The sequence below is a fragment of the Egretta garzetta genome, unplaced genomic scaffold (genome assembly GCF_000687185.1).
Source record: "Egretta garzetta isolate BGI_Z169 unplaced genomic scaffold, ASM68718v1 scaffold670, whole genome shotgun sequence".
Classification (NCBI taxonomy): Eukaryota; Metazoa; Chordata; class Aves; order Pelecaniformes; family Ardeidae; genus Egretta; species Egretta garzetta.
The window spans coordinates 233,564-255,604 of NW_009258391.1; the positions used below are offsets into that span (position 1 = coordinate 233,564).

General features: G+C 39.8%; 1 protein-coding gene across 1 annotated transcript in view; it reads right to left on the reverse strand.

Moving 5' to 3' along the window:
• Positions 1 to 6,756: 6,756 nt before the first annotated feature.
• The window catches only part of ITGA9 (integrin subunit alpha 9), a 213,392-nt gene continuing 198,107 nt past the window's right edge, over positions 6,757 to 22,041 (reverse strand). The window contains exon 27 of the mRNA XM_035898145.1: positions 6,757 to 6,855. Within this exon, the coding sequence (XP_035754038.1) occupies positions 6,757 to 6,855 (99 nt within the window). The remainder of the gene's footprint in view (positions 6,856 to 22,041) is intronic.

Genomic DNA, 22,041 nt, shown 5'->3' on the forward strand with positions numbered 1-22,041 from the left:
TAGCAAACAAATCTCCATTTGCAGCCATTTAAAATGTTAAAGCCCGGGATGTGCAGGAGTCAGCAGTTGTATGACCTTAAATCCATTTGTGCACCCGAGTCTTCAAAAAAATAGCTGCTTTTGTTGTATTTTGATTCTGGTAGCAAGCCAACTGGGGCCAGAAGACTGTAAGATCTACTTTGCACCTTCAATGACTCCCGCAACACTCTCCTGGGTCATTCTGGCACACTACTGCCTTACGGGCACTCAAAATTTTGATCAAATCACAACATCTTACCTAGGACTACTAGGTCAGTATCCACCCCACTAGGCCCAAAAAGCGTGGGGAAAAGTCATTTATCTCTTTCTCATGGGATGTTTCACTACTAAATGGGAAAGATCTAGCAGAAGAGCTCCCATTATGTTCCATCCTAAGAGCAGGCGAATGGCCAGCGTGGGAAGCCGAAATGTCAGACCAACTCCAGTCCTACACATGAGCCAGGCTGAGCAGCATGCTAACAAATGAGCTGGTTTTTCCATGGTAAAAGAACACCTTCCTTTTCTTCGGATTTTGATCTAGTTTTGATCTAGTTCTTCCCTTCTTGGTGAAACTGGAAGAAACAAATCTGCAAAAGGTTTTGGGTTTGTTTCTAAACCAAAGCCACTTTGTCACAGAAGCCCTAAGAGGTTCTTAAAAGCCACTTAGGGGGAAGGCAACACACAAAATCCTACAATGTATGGACTGCTGTTCTTTGCTCGTTAAAAAGAAAAAAGGCGTGTGAGAAAAAAAAAAGCTATTAGTACATCTACAAGTTTCTGGTTATTGTTTTAGCTGCTGCTGCACTAAAGCTTCCACTAATCTCCAAAAGCAAACTGCACATGGCATTCCTCTGGGCAGCAGCATCCTCCTAACCTCTTTTGCCCAACAGTGTTTTCTTTCCCCTGAAGAAAGCTTTCCTGACTGCGAACATTTGTTTTCACTTTGACGGGTGCTACCTACATGCCAGGACCCACATTTACCTGGAGCTCTCCTAATGCCTTTGGCTTTGTGGTACATAAAGCCATGGTCTTCCACCAGTACAAACACGCTCTGAGTCACAGGTTAGGTCCTAGCTCTGTCCAGCCTCTTGTTAGATATTTAGCCGACAGCCTAACACAGAGGAAGCAGACTGTTTCTGTATGGCTGGAGAACATTTAAACACTTACACAGAGGGTCTCCACAAAACGCAGAGATCAGAGCCGAAGATGAGGAAAGGGAGAGCCTGGAATTTCAGGTTCAGTTTTTCAGTTTTGTTTCAGAATGAAGGTTCAGGTCAGTTCATATTTCACCACAGAGGTTTCACCCATCCTCATAATGATAAGAAAACTTCGATGGGGCCTCTGACAGGTATTAGAAATACAAAGAGGTACACCACAGCCATAGAAATCAACCAGCTTTTTTTTACTGCCTCTATCCAGCTTCTACTCCCTTTGACAAAGTAAGCATGGGGGTGTATGGAGTTGAACCAAATCTTTCAAACATATTCTTTAGCTACTCATGGAATATAAATCCTTGCAGAAAAAAATACATGAAGCTGAATAATTTGACTTGCATCCAAATTCATACAGGTTGAAACAGAACTCAAGTTATACAGGTTGACCCTCTTATCATAGGGCATTATCACCATCAAGTGGGGTTTTATTTTATGTTGATAGAGCAATGCTGTTGAAATGTAAGTAATTCCCACTGTTATTATTTCCATGATTTTACAATATTGTAGTCAAGCTAGTTATACTCCTAGTCTCCAAATAGCCTGATTTTATACAAGTCATACAATTACGATAAAAGATGTCCATTATCCACACGCAGATAAACACATGCACATGCCATTTAATTCAAACGTACATGAGAAAATGTCTTACCCGATTAATGGAAAACTACCTGAGCTGGACAAGGACAATAAGGGACAAAATGATATTATTAGGATAATTTTGCAGCCACTTTTTATTTCAAAAAGTTGTATTTTTGTAAACCTGACATTTCCAAAACAGTGCAAGTGAATTAGAATACAGGTGAACACGAGTTTCTAAATACAGGTGACATCAATAGGAGTGAACACATTCTTCCAACCACAAGTTCACAAAAAGAAACATACAATTTTACAATACATAAGGCATGATAATCTAAGAAAAAGGAGTGACAATGGTGCAGGCACCCTACTGCGCATATGCAAACCATGCTCCAAAAGCAATTATAGTCTTCGTGCCAGTTTAATCAATGTACAATAAATGAACCAAATCCTACTTTCATCTACGTCCAAGAAACCCTAGCAAGTGGATGAACTTGGACAAAGGTAGAAATTAGGTCCATGACTCCCTTTAGTGAAAGCAATATTATATATTCCCACGCCACATGGATACTACACTTGAAACTTGTGCAAGACTCCAAAATGTGCCCATAAACAGAAGACATTCAAGAAAGTCGAAGCCAAATATTGCCAAACGCAGTCTTTGCGCAATTGTTGCTTTCAGCAAGCCGAGTTACCTGCACATCACTGACTTGTACGCAGGGTCCTTCCCATTCACGTATCAAGGCAGAGAGGGCTGTCCTCACTGGCACGCTCGGCATTGCAACAGACTTTGCCGCTTTGATATGAAAGGATTGCTTAAGCGGTTTACAGGCTCGGGGTTCACATCAAGCACAGTTTCTCTCTCAGGTAATCCAAGTGATTTGTGAGGTGGCTTCAGTTCAGAGGCTGCTCCAGTATTTTCTGCAGTTTGCCAACTTCCTCATTCTAACTGAGCAAATTAAAAACTAGGTTTATTCAGAAAAATGTAACTAGTATTTTTGTTAGCTACAAGGGCCAAGTAACAGACCATACCAGTGACAGCCTCAGAGTACACTCGCCCTGCTGTTGCTTGGGGTGAACTGATGGAAATCCACCTCCAAGCACAGACCCTTGGGTTTCAAATGAAATGGTCACAAAACGTGCTGTGGAAGGTTGCAAATGCTTTCAGCTCTCAGGAAGTGAAATTCATCCCTGTGCTGCGGGCCACCAAAACTCTGAAATGACTGTGATGTTCTTGATGTCAAGATGGAAATTAAATGAGGTTGCAACAACATAGGCTCTGCATTAAGCGAATTTTTCCTTAATTCCCTCCCCCTCCCCCCCTTTCTTCCTGATTGTATTTTTCTGAGATTCTTTTCTTCCCAACCTAAAAGCAACTTCAAGGGTACTATCCATAAGACAACACTCTGCACACTGCAAGCTGCAGGGCTTAAACCAAAGATCTCTCAGGTGCCAGATGATGCATTTGAAAACGTTACTGCCCCACTTCTAAGCTTCCACCTGCACAGCTTAGAGCCAGTGCAGTCAGCCCACTGCAAAAAACCCCAAAACACCGCAATGCCTGTTCAGCAAACCTTTCAATGAATGAAGTTGTCCAAGACAATTGATGACTTTGTCCCCAAATGGATTAACTGGAGAGAACCGGTACAATGACTTCCCCCAGCTCTGCTGCACAAGCAGTACGGCACAAAGGAACTAATAAGCAGCTGGCAGACGGGAACTTCCAGAGCCCTAGAAGCAATTTCCAAAGTAACCGCGTCTGTAGATTTTGATACAAGTACATTTATTACGACTTCTCAGTTTAAAAAAACCCCAGCAGATTGATAACACAGCTATTTTCTACACATTCTTGAAATACATTACATTTTTGTAAGATTTTGGGGTTAGAAAGTGATTGCAACCAACTGATATTAGTGGGTTTTCTTTTTTTTTTTTTTTGTTTGGCTTGTTTGGTTGCTTTTTAAGGAGTGGAAAGGTGCACCTACAGGATTTTAATACTAAGCACTGCTACGTTTCATAGTCAAATCTGACTATCCTGACTGGAACCAAGCAAGAGCCACAATGGAATTCGAAAAAAAAGTAAAATTATGAAGAGTATACATATAAAAACAAAAGCATCAGTGACAACAGAACTACTGAGTACCTAACAGTGATGATACTAAGAATTTATGGTCTATTTCAAGAATATGTCTCCAATCTGGCCAACAACTAGATTTTCACTGAGTGACCACTTGTGCTGGATCAATAGTAGGTAATTCAAGTGAGAGATCAAAAAAGTCCAGTGTGGGCTCAATCAAATAGGATTTACTTTTGTTTTTTACTTTAACCAAATAAGAAAAACATTTTTGCCTTGACACCTGCCCTCCCCAAATTGTCCAACACGATATGAAATGCTAAATGGGTATTTTACCTTTTTTAACTCTTTTCTTCATATACTTAAAAAAAGATGTTTCAATGGAATAACTGACGTTGATTTTTTAAATATTGCAATGAAGCATTTTTGGCAGATCTGAAAGCAAAATTTTGTTTAAAAAGTGGAAGTGAGGCATTTCAACTTTTCAAAGGGAATTTCCTCTTTTTTGGATGGAAACATTCAAATTCACAAATAGTTTCACTTGTTCCCCAAATTATTTTTTCAGCAAATTTACTTTTCAATAATGTTTTGGGGGCTTAGTTTTAGAGAGTGCAGATACTGAAAATTCTTACAGCTAAATAAATGGACTTTTTTCATCAAGTATTTTAAGCAATTTCTTATTCAGTTCACAGTTGTGAATCTATCTCATGTCCAACTTCTATCTGTCAGTCTTAGGTATTTTTCATAACAGAAAAAATAGATATATTAGGTTTAAATAAGAGCAAAACTAACAGCTGCCAGAAATATCATACTGTGAGGAATTCAATAGCCTCTAACACAACAGTGCAGTCAAAAGCCATCAGCCTTGTGTTTTTGAACTCTGATGAAAAATCTGCTGTCCACTACATGTGGTTATAACAGGATTTCGCCTCAGCACTTTTTTTCAGATTCTGGCTTAAATGATCATTTGTTACACGAAATCTGTCAAATCACCAACGATTGATTCAAGGACGGTAACTGAACAGAGTAAGAGCTTTTCTTGTCAAATGTTGAATCAATACACTTCATTCACTTAAAAACCATCTTCTGCCTAATGGATGCAGATAGTTAAGGTAATAAATATTGATCAATACTGTTGTAATAGCAGGCACTTAATGCTGGGGGGGGGGGGGGAAGCAAACAGGAATACGGATGCGGTTAATTTTTTAAAATTTGAAGCTACAATGCATTTGGCAAGGAAGAGCAAGAATAAGACCTGTTCTCAAGCAGATTTCCTGCGTGTTCTCTGAATTCAAGTTTCTGAACTTCCAGCAGTTCTTTACCTTACCCTTATGGAAGTAGACATCCTGTAACCATTCATTCTTGTTTCTCCTTTACCTTCTACCACAGAGCTCAACCCTTCTTTCCCTCACATGGATTTTACATCAACACGACATTTACTTCTTATTTACACAAGGTGCAAAGTCCAAGTCTAAAACCAAGTCTTACAGAGTTCCACTATTTTCTATTCAGAAAACCAAGAGCTTTTTGAAGAAACATGGTTGAATTAATTACAACTAAGTTTCTTCTAATTCAACAAATGATTTGCTAAGGAATTACCAGCGAACAGAGTGGCAATCTGAAATCCAGTAACATCTGCACCTTAACTAAAATTCCTTCTTAATGCTTGAGGAAGGATGACATTCAGTACTTGGAACGCCCAGACAGGGAATCTCAAGATCCAAAGATCCAAATATTTTAACCTTTGCAGCTACGTATCTCTCTTAAAATTATAAACAAACTCATGTCTTGTGTATAAAACTCACAAGGTAGGCATCATACTCATAGCTTGTAGCAATTTATCACTTACTTTGATAGCAACAGATCACAATCATTAACAGTAGCGTAAAAACTATCCTTCTTAACATTCATATTAATATGGCTCTATTGAATTTCTTTTTTTTTTTTAATTCCAAGGAATTTGTCAATGCCATAGTGGTTGGCCCAATGATATCCTTCTGGTATCCCAACTGTACAGTCCTAGACTGTTATCGAAGTACTAGAGGGTGCAAGAGAAAACTTCCAAAAGGAAAACATTCTGCGATGCTTTCTTCAGTGAGCCAAAGCAAGCTACAAGTCTTGCTACATGTCACCAAGGAAGCGTTTTCATCCTCTCCCGTTCAGGCCAGTGAAGGATAGACTCAGATACAGAACAGCACATCTGTGTAATACTTTAGGTTCTTTAGTTTATAAATCAAACACCAAATTCAACACAGAAAAAGAAATAGTGAAAAGACTTTGGCTTATTGCCATTAAATGGTTTATATACAACATTACCAAGCCTTGTGAATTAAGCGTATGAGGATTTTAGCTACTTTTATCTGCAAAACTCTTTCTTCTCTCTTGCATTGAAGTTTAAAAGTACAATAGGATTTATATATACATATATGTATTTCCAAGGATTTAGCCAGATATCAGTGCTTGAGTGAACTATATAGCTATTCAATAGAAACTATAAAACATTGATACAAATATAAAGACATAATCAATATAAAAAGCTTATATTTATAAAAAATATTTTTAGGTAACAGTCTTCCCCTGAGGGTATACCACATAGTTGGATTCATAAATATTGCTCTGCACTGCAGCTTGGTTACCAAAGTTCAAAGTTCAGCTCTTAAATGCAGTGTAAATCGCTCCAGTCACCTGACATGGCTGCAGTGGTTGCCTCAGGATACGTTCCCTAGCTTGTTGGAGTGATAAAGACACAGCATCAATGGGGTCTCCGAAAAATCTGGAGAAGATTCCTTCTTCCACATATGGAAGATACAAGAGCAGGACCTATAGGCTAGCAAGCGCGTGTCACATGACTGGGCTCTAGTTTCCATGGGCAGTTCACTGATTTTTCTGGACCCAGTCCCAACTATCTTCATTCTCCTTTCTGCTCTTTTCGGCCTCAATAATTTCTTTGTACCTCCGTCGGAAGAAGCCCATCTGCAAATCAAGAAGAGATGACAGTGGTAAGCAATAGTATTAAATTGAAACAAACTTTGTCAGAAAACAGTGTGCAGGAAAAGATAGCACAGGTGTTATTACAATTTTTTCCTAGTGCCAATCATAGCTCCTTGTTTACATCACTATAAATGAGATCAACCCGGGTCCCAAATCTTCATGAGCACTCTGCCCCTTATAGTTGAACTGCTCTGAGGGAAGGGTCCTCTTATAAGAAAGGTGATTTAAAAAAAAAAAAAAAAAGCACATAAAGTATAAACGCAGAACAGAAGAGGCAGATGCAAGCTTATTGGTTTCAAATAACGCTCTCAGTGCCCACAGCTGCGCAAAACAACAGAGGTCAGAGGAATACAGCACGCTCACCCTCCCAGCATCCAAATTCCAACTATCAGCCTTTTTTGTGAGAAACCCTCTTCCAGAAAAGCCAGCACTGTCTATTGTCTATCACAGGTGCTCCACCACCGTTCTGAAGAGCTCTGCTGCCATTTCAGAGTGCCTGTCTCCAGAAGGATCAGCCCGCTGCTGTGCAACCACAGGTACTTTTCTTCCTGCCAGTAATCACTCTAAGTTCAGGTCTCAAATTTTGTATTTAAGGACCTTTTATGTTAAGATGCTTTGGAAGAAACAGACTCTTCTTTTCGCTAAATTATTTCCCTTGTCCCATTGCTACCAGTTGTGTAATCTGCAGCTCAGAAGGCAAAATACAAGCCTGATCCTACCAAATGCAGAGCATCAACAACTCCTCCACAAGCTTTCAAGATGCTGCCCAGCTGATAATCACTTTTGCATATCTTCTTGTTTCCTAAGCCCTTGTACTTAGTTAAAGAAACGCAAGTGGCTTTCATTTTGGTTGGGATAAAAACTTCCCATATCTCTGTTTTTTTTAAGTCTTTCAAATAAACAAAAATTATTTTAATAACAGACTTTGGTAAGCATACCAGAGTAACTCCTTAAACTTAGCAGTGCCCTATTGAGACCACTGAATCAATACTTAGTTCATTGTAATTAAACATTTATGTAACTCCTACCACTCTAAACCTGTTTTCTTACTCCTGCTGGGTAAAACATGATGCTTTAGTCTTCCTTTATCAACCAGTTATTGCCGTCCTTTATTCCCAAATTGGCTATATGTAGGAATATTTTGTGCTGTTTTGTCACTGCTAAGTTTTGGTTAAGTTGGGCTTTATAGTTTCAGTTCTTTAGCAACTTTAATTTTCTTCCAAGTATATTTTAACTCACAGGGGTCTGAAGAGCAGCTTGTTCAAACTGCCAAGGGTGCTGCTCCAGCAGAGAATCCTAAAGCCCAGGTCCTTGCCAGTGCCCCCAGCTACATCCTGAATTTACAGCAACATGAGCCCAGACACAGTCCCTGTGCAAAGGACGCAGAAGCTGCAGCGTGGTCTAACAAGACCCTTTTTTTGGATAACTGTGGACCACAGCCTGGAGGCATGCTATTAATCTAGAGATAGGTGTATCCTGCCAAGCACACAGACGTACATTACACACCCACCCACAACCACTTTATAAACACACAGTAGGCAGACATACACCTAAAAGTCTACGATCTCAATTTTACAGAGGTCCCATGGCCTTCTGGAAGTCCCCATGAATAACTGCAATTAGACTTTAAAAGTAATTTGTTCAGAGTCTTCTGCACTGACTATGGGCATAGTCTCTTTCCCATCTATCATAAGCAAAGATTTATCTGTTGCTCAGTACATGAAAAAGCATGGATAATGGTTCTGTTCTGAAAAACCACCTCACAAAAGGGACGCTGTTGTATTTTCAAGGGCCACGTCTCCCTCGCTTCCTAGCATCTTTCAGAACAGTATACACAGGGATTCAGAAAAAGAGAATTAAAGAAGAGTTTCCTAGTTCCCTATTCTTCAAGCGTGCTCTAAAAGTCAGATCAAGTTCTTTCTTTAGCAGAAAAATATCATTACTGGTAATTTTTGTACTTGTATCTATCTACAAGCTATACCAGTGCAAAGGATGTATTTTGAGAAGACATCCTTAAGATAGCACCATGATAAAATCCCAGTGAAATTTCACCATTGATGCCAACGTACTTTGGCTCAATGGAGATTTGAAGCCAATAGCAAAAGTTTCCCTAGATTTTCATGGTCTAAAATGGAGGTGAATTATTTTATTGATAATGAAAAAGAAAAAAAAGTGTAAGAACCTACTACTCCTCTGTTGTTCTGTCCCAGTAGGATTAATTGTAGGTACTTATTTTAGTCACAGAAACCTGCAGATACTCCTTACATATGCTCAGGGAGCAGATGTGTTAAAGAAGTGGGTGCCTTTTTTGTATTAACAGCTTTTATAACAGACCTACATGTTCTGCACATTAGAAAAGGAAATTGCCACAGGACTTTGTTTCCTGAGATTAACCAGAGAAGTTCAATTTGTAGCTTTTAAAAACAGGCTTTATACCCTTAAGATTTCCATCCTTCATGCAACCACATCCTTGGTACAATAAAATCCTCTTGAAGTTATAATCAAAATTATAGAAAGGCTTTTTAATTTCCTCGAGGGCCAAACAAACAAAAGTAAGCTCCTTCCCACTGTTATTTTGATAAAAATTGTCTGTTTGTGAACATCTGCTTCAGGAATTATCTTTAAAAGTTGGTTATGATAGTTTTGGTATTTTACTATTTACTATACTGGATACAGAATGCTTTTTTATAACTTTCTAGTTGGGCAAAAAAGTGAGCTGAAGACCATAATAAATATTAATGAGGTATGAAATCCCACATCTAGAGGTGATTCCACTACGAAGCTATATATGTTTACTTGCTTTAAATGATGAGGATAATCTAAAATTATCTGGAGGACTTAAATTAAGTGCAAGCAAAAAGAGAAACTGGACCTTAAGGATTTTTTTTTTTTTTTTTTCATTTTTTAAAAGAGTGGTCAGGGGTTAGATATATTTCCCATCCCTGAAAGGCAAGGATGTGCTTTGTTATGCGATACTGTTCCTTAGTGTTAACAACACGTATTTCCACTTAACATGATAGAGTCCCTATCATCACCAGAAAGGGTTTTGTTTGGTAATGGCCGTGAAAGAAATCACAACATATCATTGTCTCACAAGAGACCACGCAACCCACATATGCATCTTCTTACAATATACTGATTTCATGAAAAATGACAGCAATATTAACCCATATGGTGAGGGCTGATAATGCCTGTGGCAAGCTTGAGAGAACAACTGAATTTAATGTACAGAGAGGAGATACAGGAGCAGGACACTTGGACCAAAGCAGAGAATTAATGCACAATGGGGCTGAGTATGTACTGGCTCCTTGTCACTGTGGCAAAAGCGACACCAGATGACCTCTTTCCTGTGGCTAATGCAAAGCCCTCAAGGGAACTCAGAACCCAGCGAGGACAGCACTGCTGGGCCTCAGTCCTGGATTTCAAGCAGGGAAAGCAGAAGAGATCCTCAGCTTTAATAGGAGTATTGCTGTGATCTCATTTGTGGAATGGGTGTTCACAGTGGGCCAATGGTCTCCACCCCATGTTTCGTGGGCAATGAGTCTAATATTGTTCAGTTCTTCCCAACTTTGCTTTCCATGTATAGAGACATGTGTGTGTGTGTGTACACATACAGATTTTACGTACATGGCAAAGGAATACTCAAGCCCAGAGCTGTGACCCCATCATGCAATCTGTGAGTTCACACCACCGCATCCAAGGAACGAACCGATGACAGTATTTTGACCAGTAAACCTCTGCCTGGGGAAGGCACTCATCAGCGGAAGAGCAACAGGAGAACATATTTACAGGAGGCAAGGAGAGACTACCGCGGGAAGATGAGGGGTTGTAAAGGAAGAAGAGGCATCAGCCAATGCAGGAAATCAGAGAATCATAGAATTGTTTAGGTTGGAAAAGACCTTTAAGATCATCAAGTCCAATCATTAACCTAGCACTGCCATCCCACCATTAAACCATGTCCCTAAGTACCTTGTCTACCCATCTTTTAAATACCTCCAGGGATGGGGACTCAACCACTTCCCTGGGCAGCCCATTCCAATGCTTGACAACCCTTTTGGTGAAGAAATTTCTCCTAATGTCCAATCAAAACCTCTTCTGACACAACTTCAGACCATTCCCCCTCGTCCTTTCTTCCGTTACCTGGGAGTAGACACTGACACCCACCTCACTACAGCCTGCTTTCAGGTAGTTGTAGAGGGTGATAAGGTCTCCTCCCAGTCTCCTTTTCTCCAGGCTAAACAACCCCACTTCCCTCAGCTGCTCCTCACTGAGCACTGACTTGTGCTCCAGACCCATCACCAGCTTCGTTGCTCTGCTCTGGACATGTTCCAGCAATGCAATGGCTTTCCTGTAGTGAGGGACCCAAAACTGAACACAGTATTCAAGGTGCGGCCTTACCAGTGCGAAGTACAGGGGCACAATCACTTCCCTACTCCTGCTGGCTGCACTATTCCTGATTCAAGCCAGGGTGCTATTGGCCTTCTTGGCCACCTGGGCACACTGCTGGCTCATATTCAGCTGGCTGTATATAGTATGTATATAGTATAGTATCTAGTATATTTTTAGTATACTTATAGTATACATACTATATGCTATATAGTATATAGTATGTATATAGAATAGTATATGTAGCAAACTACAGTCAGCATTTCAGAGTTGGGTGAAAATTATTTGGGAAGGCTGAGGAGGCCCTGTTGAGTTATGGGCCATTCGGGCGAGCGTGGCTGAAAGAAAGGTCTCAGAAGCAGGACACTGCTCAGCATGCACCATGCTTTACTCTTAACCCTTGCAGACCTCATCAGAGGGGAACTTCTATGCCAAGGACACAATGTCCTACTTAATTTCTTCTGTGTGCAAACACAGAGGAGAAATAGGGCCACTGAATACTTTGGGAATATAGGGATAGTCCCAACATCCTGGGGCCATCAGTGTCACTCACAACGGATTCACGCCCCACACCAGGGAAAGAAGAAAGTGGCTGAATTGTCTGTGAATCCACAAACTGCCACGTCTCACATCTGCCATGATAAACTGCAGAGATGCCTGCTTGCTTTTAAACAAATCCAAACAAATTGAGGCAGAACCAAACAAAATGGAATGAAAAAGCTGGCCTGGTCTTTACCAGGAGTGACAAACAATAACCAGTCCTTTCTGGAGGTGCTTCAAGTAAGTATTAGAGCTGCTATAAATAGGCAGCTTAAACTCAAAACCTGAAACCATCCATAGGTTTTCCACACATCCTTTAATTTAGTTATTCCAGCCCACATACACTTTTCTAGCATAACCTTACTGCCATCTACAGTATACGCTGAGCAGAAAGCAATGTTCCTGGCAAAACTGAACAATAAAGCAACAGAAAATCTGTGTTACTCGTAGGCTGGAGAATTACACCTGTTATTATGAAGTTATTTCTTGCCATGCGACAGCACTGTCAAATCCTCTATTCAATCTTGAGTATCTAAAGTCTCTTTCACTAGCACACACAACTCCCTTTAGCTGTCATGCCAGGTTTAAATCCCTTAAAAATCACAGATAAATCATATCTAGAAACACTTGCATGAAATTGCATTCTTCAAGCACTCACACAAATTGAAAATTCCAGTCAAAGTGATTTCAAAGTGTTGAATTAACTTCATGGTAAATTATTGTCTTTTTTTCTGCTGCTATTTTCTGTACATCCAAATACTAATCACTAAATTACTGGACTATATTTTTCTAAGCTCCAAAAGCATAATCATTTAGCTAATATTTCCTGCTGTCCTCTGGCTATCTCTCCAGGGTGCCAGTTACAAGTATGTTTGAAGAGTGACAATATTACGAAATAAAATTTAATCAGCAAGCATTATCACTGCCTTTGTTATATTCACTGTTGGGTAAACATCTAAAGCATTTTTACCATGCCCAGGGAAGCTTATTCTCCCAATCAAATAAAAAGAGAAACAGTTTGAAATGTGGATTGTAGAAGAATGGTTTTGTTTGTATTTTTTTAAAATTCTTTTTTCCATTAACATCATCCATTAAGAAACAAGAAAAAATTTATATGGACAGTTACACACTGCTGTAAAAAACCCAATGTCTTGATTTACCGTAGTGTTTTGAGTCTGTAACTGAGCTAGGAATAGAGGTTTGTGAACAACGACGTTCAGACAGAATTCAAAGCTATATCAGAGACTTTTGCCACTTTTTGTACAATTTTTCAGTTACATTTCTCTAGTGTATACTGAGGTACTAAGCTACACACAAGAAGTATTGACTTTTATCAGTAGGGCTCTGCTGACAAATGTCTTCTAATGGAGGTTACTGACCACAGTACAAAACAAAGAAAGTAAAAAGAAAAGGAAGCGAAGTAAGTACTGACATAGGTGTAACTAAGAAATAAAACAAATTTTGAGAACCATTGAAGAAATCTCCCATTGAACTAGGCTTTGACAAGATACCTTGGGTTCAGCGCCTTAATCACAAGCTCTCGTTCCTCTATTACACATTTTCTTCATCTACTGTAGGTACTATCCAGCCATACCTGATTAACAGTCTGGACTTAGGTCAGGAGTTTACTGCCACATCTCTTTAATCTAGGCAGAGGTCCCAAACCATTCACCTCACGGCCCTTCAGGAAGAATTAACTCACCTCTTTTGGGTGCGTGCCCCTTGGGCACTTCTCCCTTCTCATAAGCAGTACTACAGCTAGAAAAATATGCAGCTAATTGTGGTTCAAAGTGGGGCCAGGAACCTCACCTCAAGCAAGATGCCACCAGTTGCCAGCAGCAACACCCTCAATCTCTGCCAAGCAGTGCTGCTGAGATTGGAAGCACAGAGTGTTTCCTCATGCAGAGATTGACCACTGGTTATTAAGTGCATCTCACTTGACCACTGCCAAGGCGGCAGGAAAAAATACTTTGCACTTGGGTTCGCATGGCCCTGGATAATTCTGGCAAGCCACCAGCTCCAAGAGGATGCACCGTTTCCTTCCTCCCAATTAAAGCACCCTTGCCACAGCAGAGAGGGGTCATGAACAGATACTGTGTATCAGCTTTTCCATTAGAGGGCTGGCAAACTGCCACCGCCTGGGCCCCCCTGTGAGGAAGAGGCATGTTTGGAAAGCAGCCATGCGTCCTGCCTGTAGTTAAAGGAGAAACTGGATATTTAGGAGGAAGGATGATAGTGTGGCTAAGGTAAGCTCATGAGGACTCAAGTGGTCTGGCTTTGATCATTCAGTCCTTCATTGACTTTTTGAGAGGCAAATACCTTAACTTTCATATAACACAGGTTCTCATTTGCTCAATGACATATGTACAAGAAAATGAATACATATGCTTCAAACATCATCATTCCACAAGTGGCTGGTGTGTGTGTATGTATATACATACAAAATACACTTTGTATATATACTTATGCAGCTGGGGAACTGAGGCAAAGAGAAGTTCAGTAGCTTGCTCAAAGATACGTTCTCCTCTACAGACACTTTGTTTAGCTACTATGGAAGAATTTGATACCCAGCACCTGTATCTGATCCCAATGTATTGCAACAGATAGACATTGCTATGGCAGAAAAGAATTAGCAATGTACACAAAATTGCACTTAACTTTTAAGTTTCTTTCATATAGCCTGGCTGACTTAAGATATTACTGTTGGTACCTAGGGTGAAGATCTGTAGTCCTCCATAGATTTTAGAAGGAAATTTATTTTACATGCTGTAGTAGCAAAACAAGCATAGTTCTTAAACACTTATTTTATTAGGCAGCTACTTTGTAGTGTGGAAATAATAAGAAAAAAACCCTTTGAGTGTTTTTTTTTTTTTTTTGCTAAGAACAGTCAGTCTATTCATAAACTTAGCTCAAGCAGTCATTAAATAAACTATTAATTAATTTAACCAAATGCTTTATGTCTATCTCAAAGGCCAAATTTTCAAAAAACAGTCACTACGGTTAGGTACCTCGAAGTAGATACACAATTCAGACTACAGCATGCATGGAAAAGATGCATTTAGGTGTGTGAAAGAGATAATGGCACACAGAGATGGACACTGGTACAGACAATCTAATTTAGTACTTTGTTTTTTTAATAAAACATGCCTTGCTGTTCTTACTGATACTGATGCTAGAGCATCACCCCACTCTAAACATCAAGCCCAGTCATCAATAATTTGTTCCTCTAACCACTTCTTGTGCAACTTTTCTCCCAGGAGTTGTTCAGTTGGCGTCAATGGACCTACTTGCCAGTGCAGTGAATAAAGCTGGTAGTTCTGGTGTCTACCCTTGGAATACCTTTAACCATGTAGGTAAGATCTCGTTTGACTCAGACAAGACTCATTCACCTAGCATTTCATTCATTTGTGCATACATAATGTATTTTGTTAAGGACTTTGTACTTGCAGTACTTTAGAAATGAGGAGAACGGCTCCAGTGACTGGACTTTTAAAGATCTTTCAGTGCTGAGTTCTGGTAACTTGAGTTTAATGAAAGCATGAACCTCTTGCAGGATGGTAACTAACTGTGTACAGTAACTTGCACGACAGATGTTACCAGTATACTTATAAGTGTAATCAAAAAGCGAATTAGCCAACATTAAAACTTATAAACACTTCCAAGTAGTTTAAAGATTTTTTTCCTATTGCAAAATTTTACTAAGTAGTTTATTTTTTAAAAAGTCATAGAATGAACACAGCCATCGTCCAAAGTTCATCTCCAATTATCAGTCTCAAAAATTAGAAAGAACACAGTGTCTACTGCAGATATGTCTGGACAAATTACTATATACAGATTTCTTAAATCTCAGCAGGGAATAGGACAGTAATTAGATATATCATTCCTGTAAGTACAGTTAATTTAAGATATATCTCAATCCATATTTTCCATTTCCTCTCCAAAGAAAAAGAAGAAAAACTACTAAAGTATTTCTGGCTTTGTTTGAAAACCAGAGACTAAACATTAAAGACTATTTCTGGAATCAATAAAAAGTAGCTTTACAATCATATTTTGATATATTTGACCTGCCAAAAATATTTGAATGAAAGTTGTACTGTGTTCATAATTATCAGAATAAGTTACTTTCATGGGTTTAGCTGAACCAGGAGGAAATGGCTATGGCTGGTGTAAGTCATAATGCAGCATTTCCCACCGTGACACGAAGCCTAAAGAGAGAATTCAAACTATGCAAGTCACATTTTCTCTGTTATTGGCATTTGTGTCTGAGTGCTGCTAACGACTTCCAATAAATACACATGTTGTGTTCCAGCAGTGGGGAACCTTGGAACCTCAGGTACTTATGTGCAATTTTTCAGTCTACACATGTATTCTTTTTTCTGGTTTGGTCTCCTGAAAAGGATGCTATCTTTCTTCTTTTCAGAAAGACGTTTGGAGCCACAACCTGACCTTTCTCTTGCCAGTGGATTCAGTTTGTTCATATGGTGTCAGGATGAGAGCGATGCAACTGCAATGGCTGTGATGTTCTCAAAGTGCCCTGGTGTGCACAGCTCCCATTTGGAGGACACTGAGACCAGAGAGAACGCTCGGCCATTACATTCCTCTTGTACATTTAGACAGCTCATTTTATCCAGAAAGATAACAAAGGCATTTCACAAGTACTGGACACACACTATCACTGAAATGTTGCCAACCTTGCTCATGAGGGTGGTGAACAAATATTACATGGCAGCCAGCAAACTCACTGGGGAAGGCAGTGTTTTGGCTACAACAGCAGCATTAACCATTTACTTGTGTAAGAACAAATAAAAGATGCCCAAACTCAATCTTCCTGTAACATTCAGTCAGAATTCAAAAAGCACAGCAAATCACCCAAATAATCTACTTTAGAAAACCCAACATTTGAGTCACTGTTACAGGGATACAAACCCTTTCTGTCTCGGGAAGCCAAGGGTTTAACAATCATTTTGTGATGCTCACTTTGGTCCAGGAAAAGGAAACATAAGGAACAGTCAAACCTGTGTTTTATTAAGAAAATAGGCAGACTTCAAATGATCCACCTAACTTCTGCCTGGTGAAATCATCATTATTTATACAGACAACCAGCCACTTCTGTTGCCCCATTCCCTCCTCAAGGTTTCCTAGCTGCTATACATAATGAAGATCTATTCATGTTTGGGAGGTAATGGTGGTTTGGTTTTGAATCACACGAGTTAATTATTACCTGACTGCATTTTTATTATTTATAACAGGATAATATTGAAAAAAAGCCTAATTCTAGGTCTACTGAACTTAGAATCTATGTCAAAAACGTAGTACCCCTGAGAAGCCTACAATATGAGATAGCAAGTAACAACTTACTTGAAGCAACTAGCTAAATGGGTAACAATAGCATCAAAATGAGAAGTTTAACTCTACAGAATGCAATGATTTGAGGACTACAGAAAGGGGAATTTCAGAGAACACAAATGAAGTCACAGGTTTTGTAGTTTTGATGGACAGACAGGACAGGTATGGGCTATGTAGTTCCTACAGGTAGGGATCATACTTTTTGAAGTGAGACAAGCTGAAAAATGAGATGACAAAGCTGGACAGGAACTTGGAAGAAAATGTGAGAAACTGGTGTTGACATGGTTATAAACTGAAGAGAGATGGCGGAGAAGAAAAAAAAAAAAAAGAAAGAAAAAGGAGAAGTATAGACTTCTAACAAGTTCTGAGGCAGCCGGTGCATCTACCTACATCTCTACATGGCAAACATCTTTGTGAGCTGTGAAATTCACCCCTCCCATCACTAACCCCTAAGTGCTCTCACAGCAAGTTGAGCCAACTGCCTGGTTTATCTGAACATCAGTTATGATTCTTAATTTTAAAGCATCACCATAGTAAATAATGGTTTATTCTTGGAATTATATGTACAGAAAGGAAGAACTCTGAATAGGCCCAACAACTTTCATCAAAGATAGGAAACACCACTCAGTTTCAACAGGTTTCTCTGTCCCCATCTCCAAAACCAACATTTGAAGCTACACAGCTGTGATAATGGGTGCGCATTACACCTACCTGGGAGACTTTTCTAATTGAAAAGTGTTCTTCCTGGGAAGGTTATATATAAATAGATTTTATATAGAGATAGATTATAGATAGATATATAGAAAGGAAAAATAAAACCCCCAAACCTATAGAAAAGCCAGACTTCTCCCCTATGCTGAAATCCAAAGAGGTTTTGTGCCATAACTGTATATGTCTATGCACCTCTGGGGAAGGACAAAAAAAAAAAAAAAAAGCAGTTTTATTTCATTGCAAAGCTACCACTCCCTAACCTTGCCACCAGGCAAGGGGGTAGGTACAAGGACTGGCCAGGAAATGGTAGTTAGCCTCTGCCACCTGAGCTGTAGATAAAAGGGGGAGAAAATGTTTTTGAGGTTGTAACACAGGATACGGAGCAACCACTGGCAAAGAATAAGTGCAGAGGTTTTTTTCTTTCCTCTGCTGGAAAATGGTGAGCTGTATGTTTTGGCCCCTTGTAAAAAGACTTAATGTTTGAGGCCCTTAGTAAGGGAAAGTGTCTCCTTCCAAAAGGGGGAAAACAGTGGTTTTTGCAACAGAGGTGAATTTCAAGTTAGCTTTAGCTTTGGTTAGCTTCAGATATTTTCTAAATGCTGAAACAATATGTGAGGCAATGGCAACTACTGCATGTAGAGGAATACAAGTGTTCTTTCAAAGACACTTGTGCAGTCACAGAAAAAAAGTCCTAAGACTTCTCCAAGCAAGAAGCCCAAACGCACCTTTGAAAAACCTGCTTGGGTTTGTCTGGCTTTTTTTTTTTTAAAGAACTTTAAATTTTATAAAGAAAGCTTTGCATTTTTAAGTTTGTCCCTTAAAGCGGTGCTAGCAAACAGCTGCATCTACCCATACAGCCTCTGCTTAAATGAGGATTTTGCAAGTCCAGCACTTAGTAGGATTCATGCTTCCCATTGGAAAAAGCCAGTTCAAAGCCTGCACTAACTCAGCTCAGTAGACCAAAGTGTCTTCACAATATTTCTGCTAAACACACACACAAAAAAGTCTTCAAACTCTCATTTTAAGACAAAGGGCAAAAATGTTCTTTCTAGCACATACTGAAGAGCCAGGAACCCTCTGGCTAACCAACATATGTGGGTGCTATTCTGCTTGTCCTTCTCCTCTCTGCAACCCTGTCAGAAATCCAGGATTTGGAGCAGAAGAGTGTCTTATTACATAAGGGACACCCAGAGATCGATTCTTTGCCCCAGGAAGCCCAAAGCTATAAAATGGTGCTAGAAACCTCATTTTACATAAGTCGGGGCTTGGATACCACAGGGACAGGCTCAGTTCAGAAAGAAGCTCAATGTCTAGATAAATAAGTTTAGATAAAAGTCCAGCTCCTGTGTTAAACATGCCACAAAGAAACAAAATAATGTTACTTCAATGAATAGAAAAATCTTTGTTTTGCAACTCACTTCCACAACTGGCTCCACAGATCACCCAGCTGCCCAAATGTCCCGTCTGGTACTTGCTTACACACACCTCTCTAACATCCTCTGGACACAAACCATTTTTTTTTCTTTTTGTGCACTGTATCTAAAATTATATGGATTGAATAATTCACCCCACAACTCAAGCTAGTTCAAGTGTAGAAACTTCAATCCACAGCCGTGTAAAGCATTACTATTATTAATAGAATATTTATTGTGTTGTAATATATCACGCTTCAGTTTTTCATTTGCATCGTGTATGCCAAGTCTGCCCCGGTTAACACATGCATAAATCCACTATGCCCAAAGGGGACGTTGTCCCCACGCATTGCTGCAGTCCTGACAGCTGAGGGAAGCGTGTGTGGGACAGCACTCCCCAAAATAATCCAACCATAACCGCCTTTCCCTCCTGAACTGTTGCCAGTGCTTGTGAAACCACGGGCTTGTCTAGCATGTGGGTAGTTGGCCTGAAGCAAAGCAACCTCCTCTCCTGCTCTACTCTCCACAAGCATCTGGAGGCCACCAAAGAGGTGCAGGCCAATCTCCGCAGTAAAAAGCAAGATGTATTGCTGTGGGCAACAGCGCGAGAGCCCCTCCTGCTCCTCTTGCACATGGGAGACCACAGGCGAGGCGCGAGTGGGGAGAGCGAGCTGCGCTGCAGAGGAACCAGCAAGAGGGGGAGCACGTCCCCGTGGCCGCCTGCACAAACACATCCGGAGTGGATGAACAAGACACGAATAGCCACAAGTGTCAGGGTAAAAATGGGCTATCCAACAAAACAGGCAAAAATGGGGCAACTCTTGCCAGTCTGCCGTACGCACGGCATCTCATGGAAGTGGGGGAAAAGCTGCTCACCCCCTCTGAATCTGTAGGCACTTAAACCAGAGAAAATACAATGTCTACATGAAATACTAAAATAAACAGAGAAGCAAAGCTGGTCAAAAACTGATCAAGCTCACGCTAAAAAGCTTGTTATGTGTATATAAACATAGCTGTGGTATTGCATGTGAATAAATAAGCTTTTATTTGAGGTGAAATAACCAGGCATTTAACATCACTTCCACTGACATGGACCCCCTAAACTGTGCAATTTTAGATCTACAAATAATGAAATAATTACCATCCTCACCTTACTGTATGCACAGTAACCTTATTCTGATTCAAAGTATGATTTTGGGCTGGAACGTCCCTGAGATCTCACTCCTGCTAATGCCATTAATTCTACCAGTGCGTAATGTGAAATATTTACATGTATTCTAATATTTTTCTGCAACTTCAAGGAGCTGCTTACTCTGTCTGCAAAATACTACCATGTTCAAGGATTTGTCCATTGTATTGCACCACTCACGGCACAGTCGTGCATGCAGCAAGCGTGCACCGTCCGTGCAGGGCTGAGACAGCCGCTGCCAGTGAGCCCCGTGCTGCTGCCCGTGCTCCGTTCCCTTGTAACGAGTCTGCTCTAGCTCTTGCTCTGTTTTGTGTAAACAGCTGCCTTCCAGGACCACTGTTTAGCTCTAATTTCTTAATAAAAATATAATTTAGTTTATACTATAGTCCTAAAATTTGGGTCATTTCTCATTAGTTCTGAAACTCCATCTAATTCAAATCTGTTCTTTCCTTCCACAGTTAAAGACAAAACACTTCTAATACAAGGGGTTTTTTGACTTCTTCACACACAAAATTTAGGAATGACTGTAGGATATACTTGGCCAATTTTGCCTAACAAATATTTACAATCAGACAATTAAGATTCCTCTGTAGGACCACAACTTTCCCACGTCAATTTTATCTCAGACAACTTTAATATTGCCAGTAACTTTAATAAATATAGCAACTAGTGAGTGCAAAGTATTATTTAATGTATATTTATGTTCCAAACTAAGACTTAAATGAAAATACTGGCTGATACTGGCAGCTACACACTTTTAATCACTTTTCTCGAAAACAAAACCTTAAGTTACCAGTTCCTCTAGTAATCATGCAACTCTGTGGATAAAGCACTGGAGTGCAGCTGGCAAAGCCTGGCTTTTACTGCCATCTCTGCCACAGGACCCTGGGCAAGGCATCTCACCTTGCTTTGCCTCCTCACTTTAACATCTGCAGGCAGAAAGAGCTATATAAGCCTGGTGTTAGCTATAATTATTTGCTGCTGTCACTTGGAATTTGCCTCGAGGCTTTCAGGCAACAAAACAGCAGTTTCTTTCTGTGTACTTGAATGACCCCTATAAAATTTAAATATTTAAAGTCTCAAGATTAAGCCAGGAAGCAGAGGACTGTATTAATTCTAGTAGAGACCAAGAATTGAACTTGTGTCAGATTCTCATGGAGACTCACAGTGAAATGTGCTATTCCTCTTACCTTGCACAGTTTCAGACAGTTTGAGTGCCTTTTTACCTTCAGGAAATGACGCATATGAAATCAGTCACATAGGTAGCAGCAGCAGTAACTTCTTTTTCAAAACTGTGTGTCATTGGGACATAAACCCTGGGCCTCATCCCGTCTCACATATTTCCATTCTCATGGTTATTCTGCCATCTTAATTGCACAGACTTTTTTTTTTTCACTCCTTCTGCCACAAAAAGCAAATGCATTTCCCGCATCCCAGAAAAACAGAAGTTACAAGATATTCTAGACTGTGGTCAAACACTGTTTTCCAAATGGAAAGCACAGTCAATTTTGACCTGGCCAGTATATACTTCAAAATCTTAAAACTGACTATAAAAATATTTTAAATCTATAACTCATATAAAAT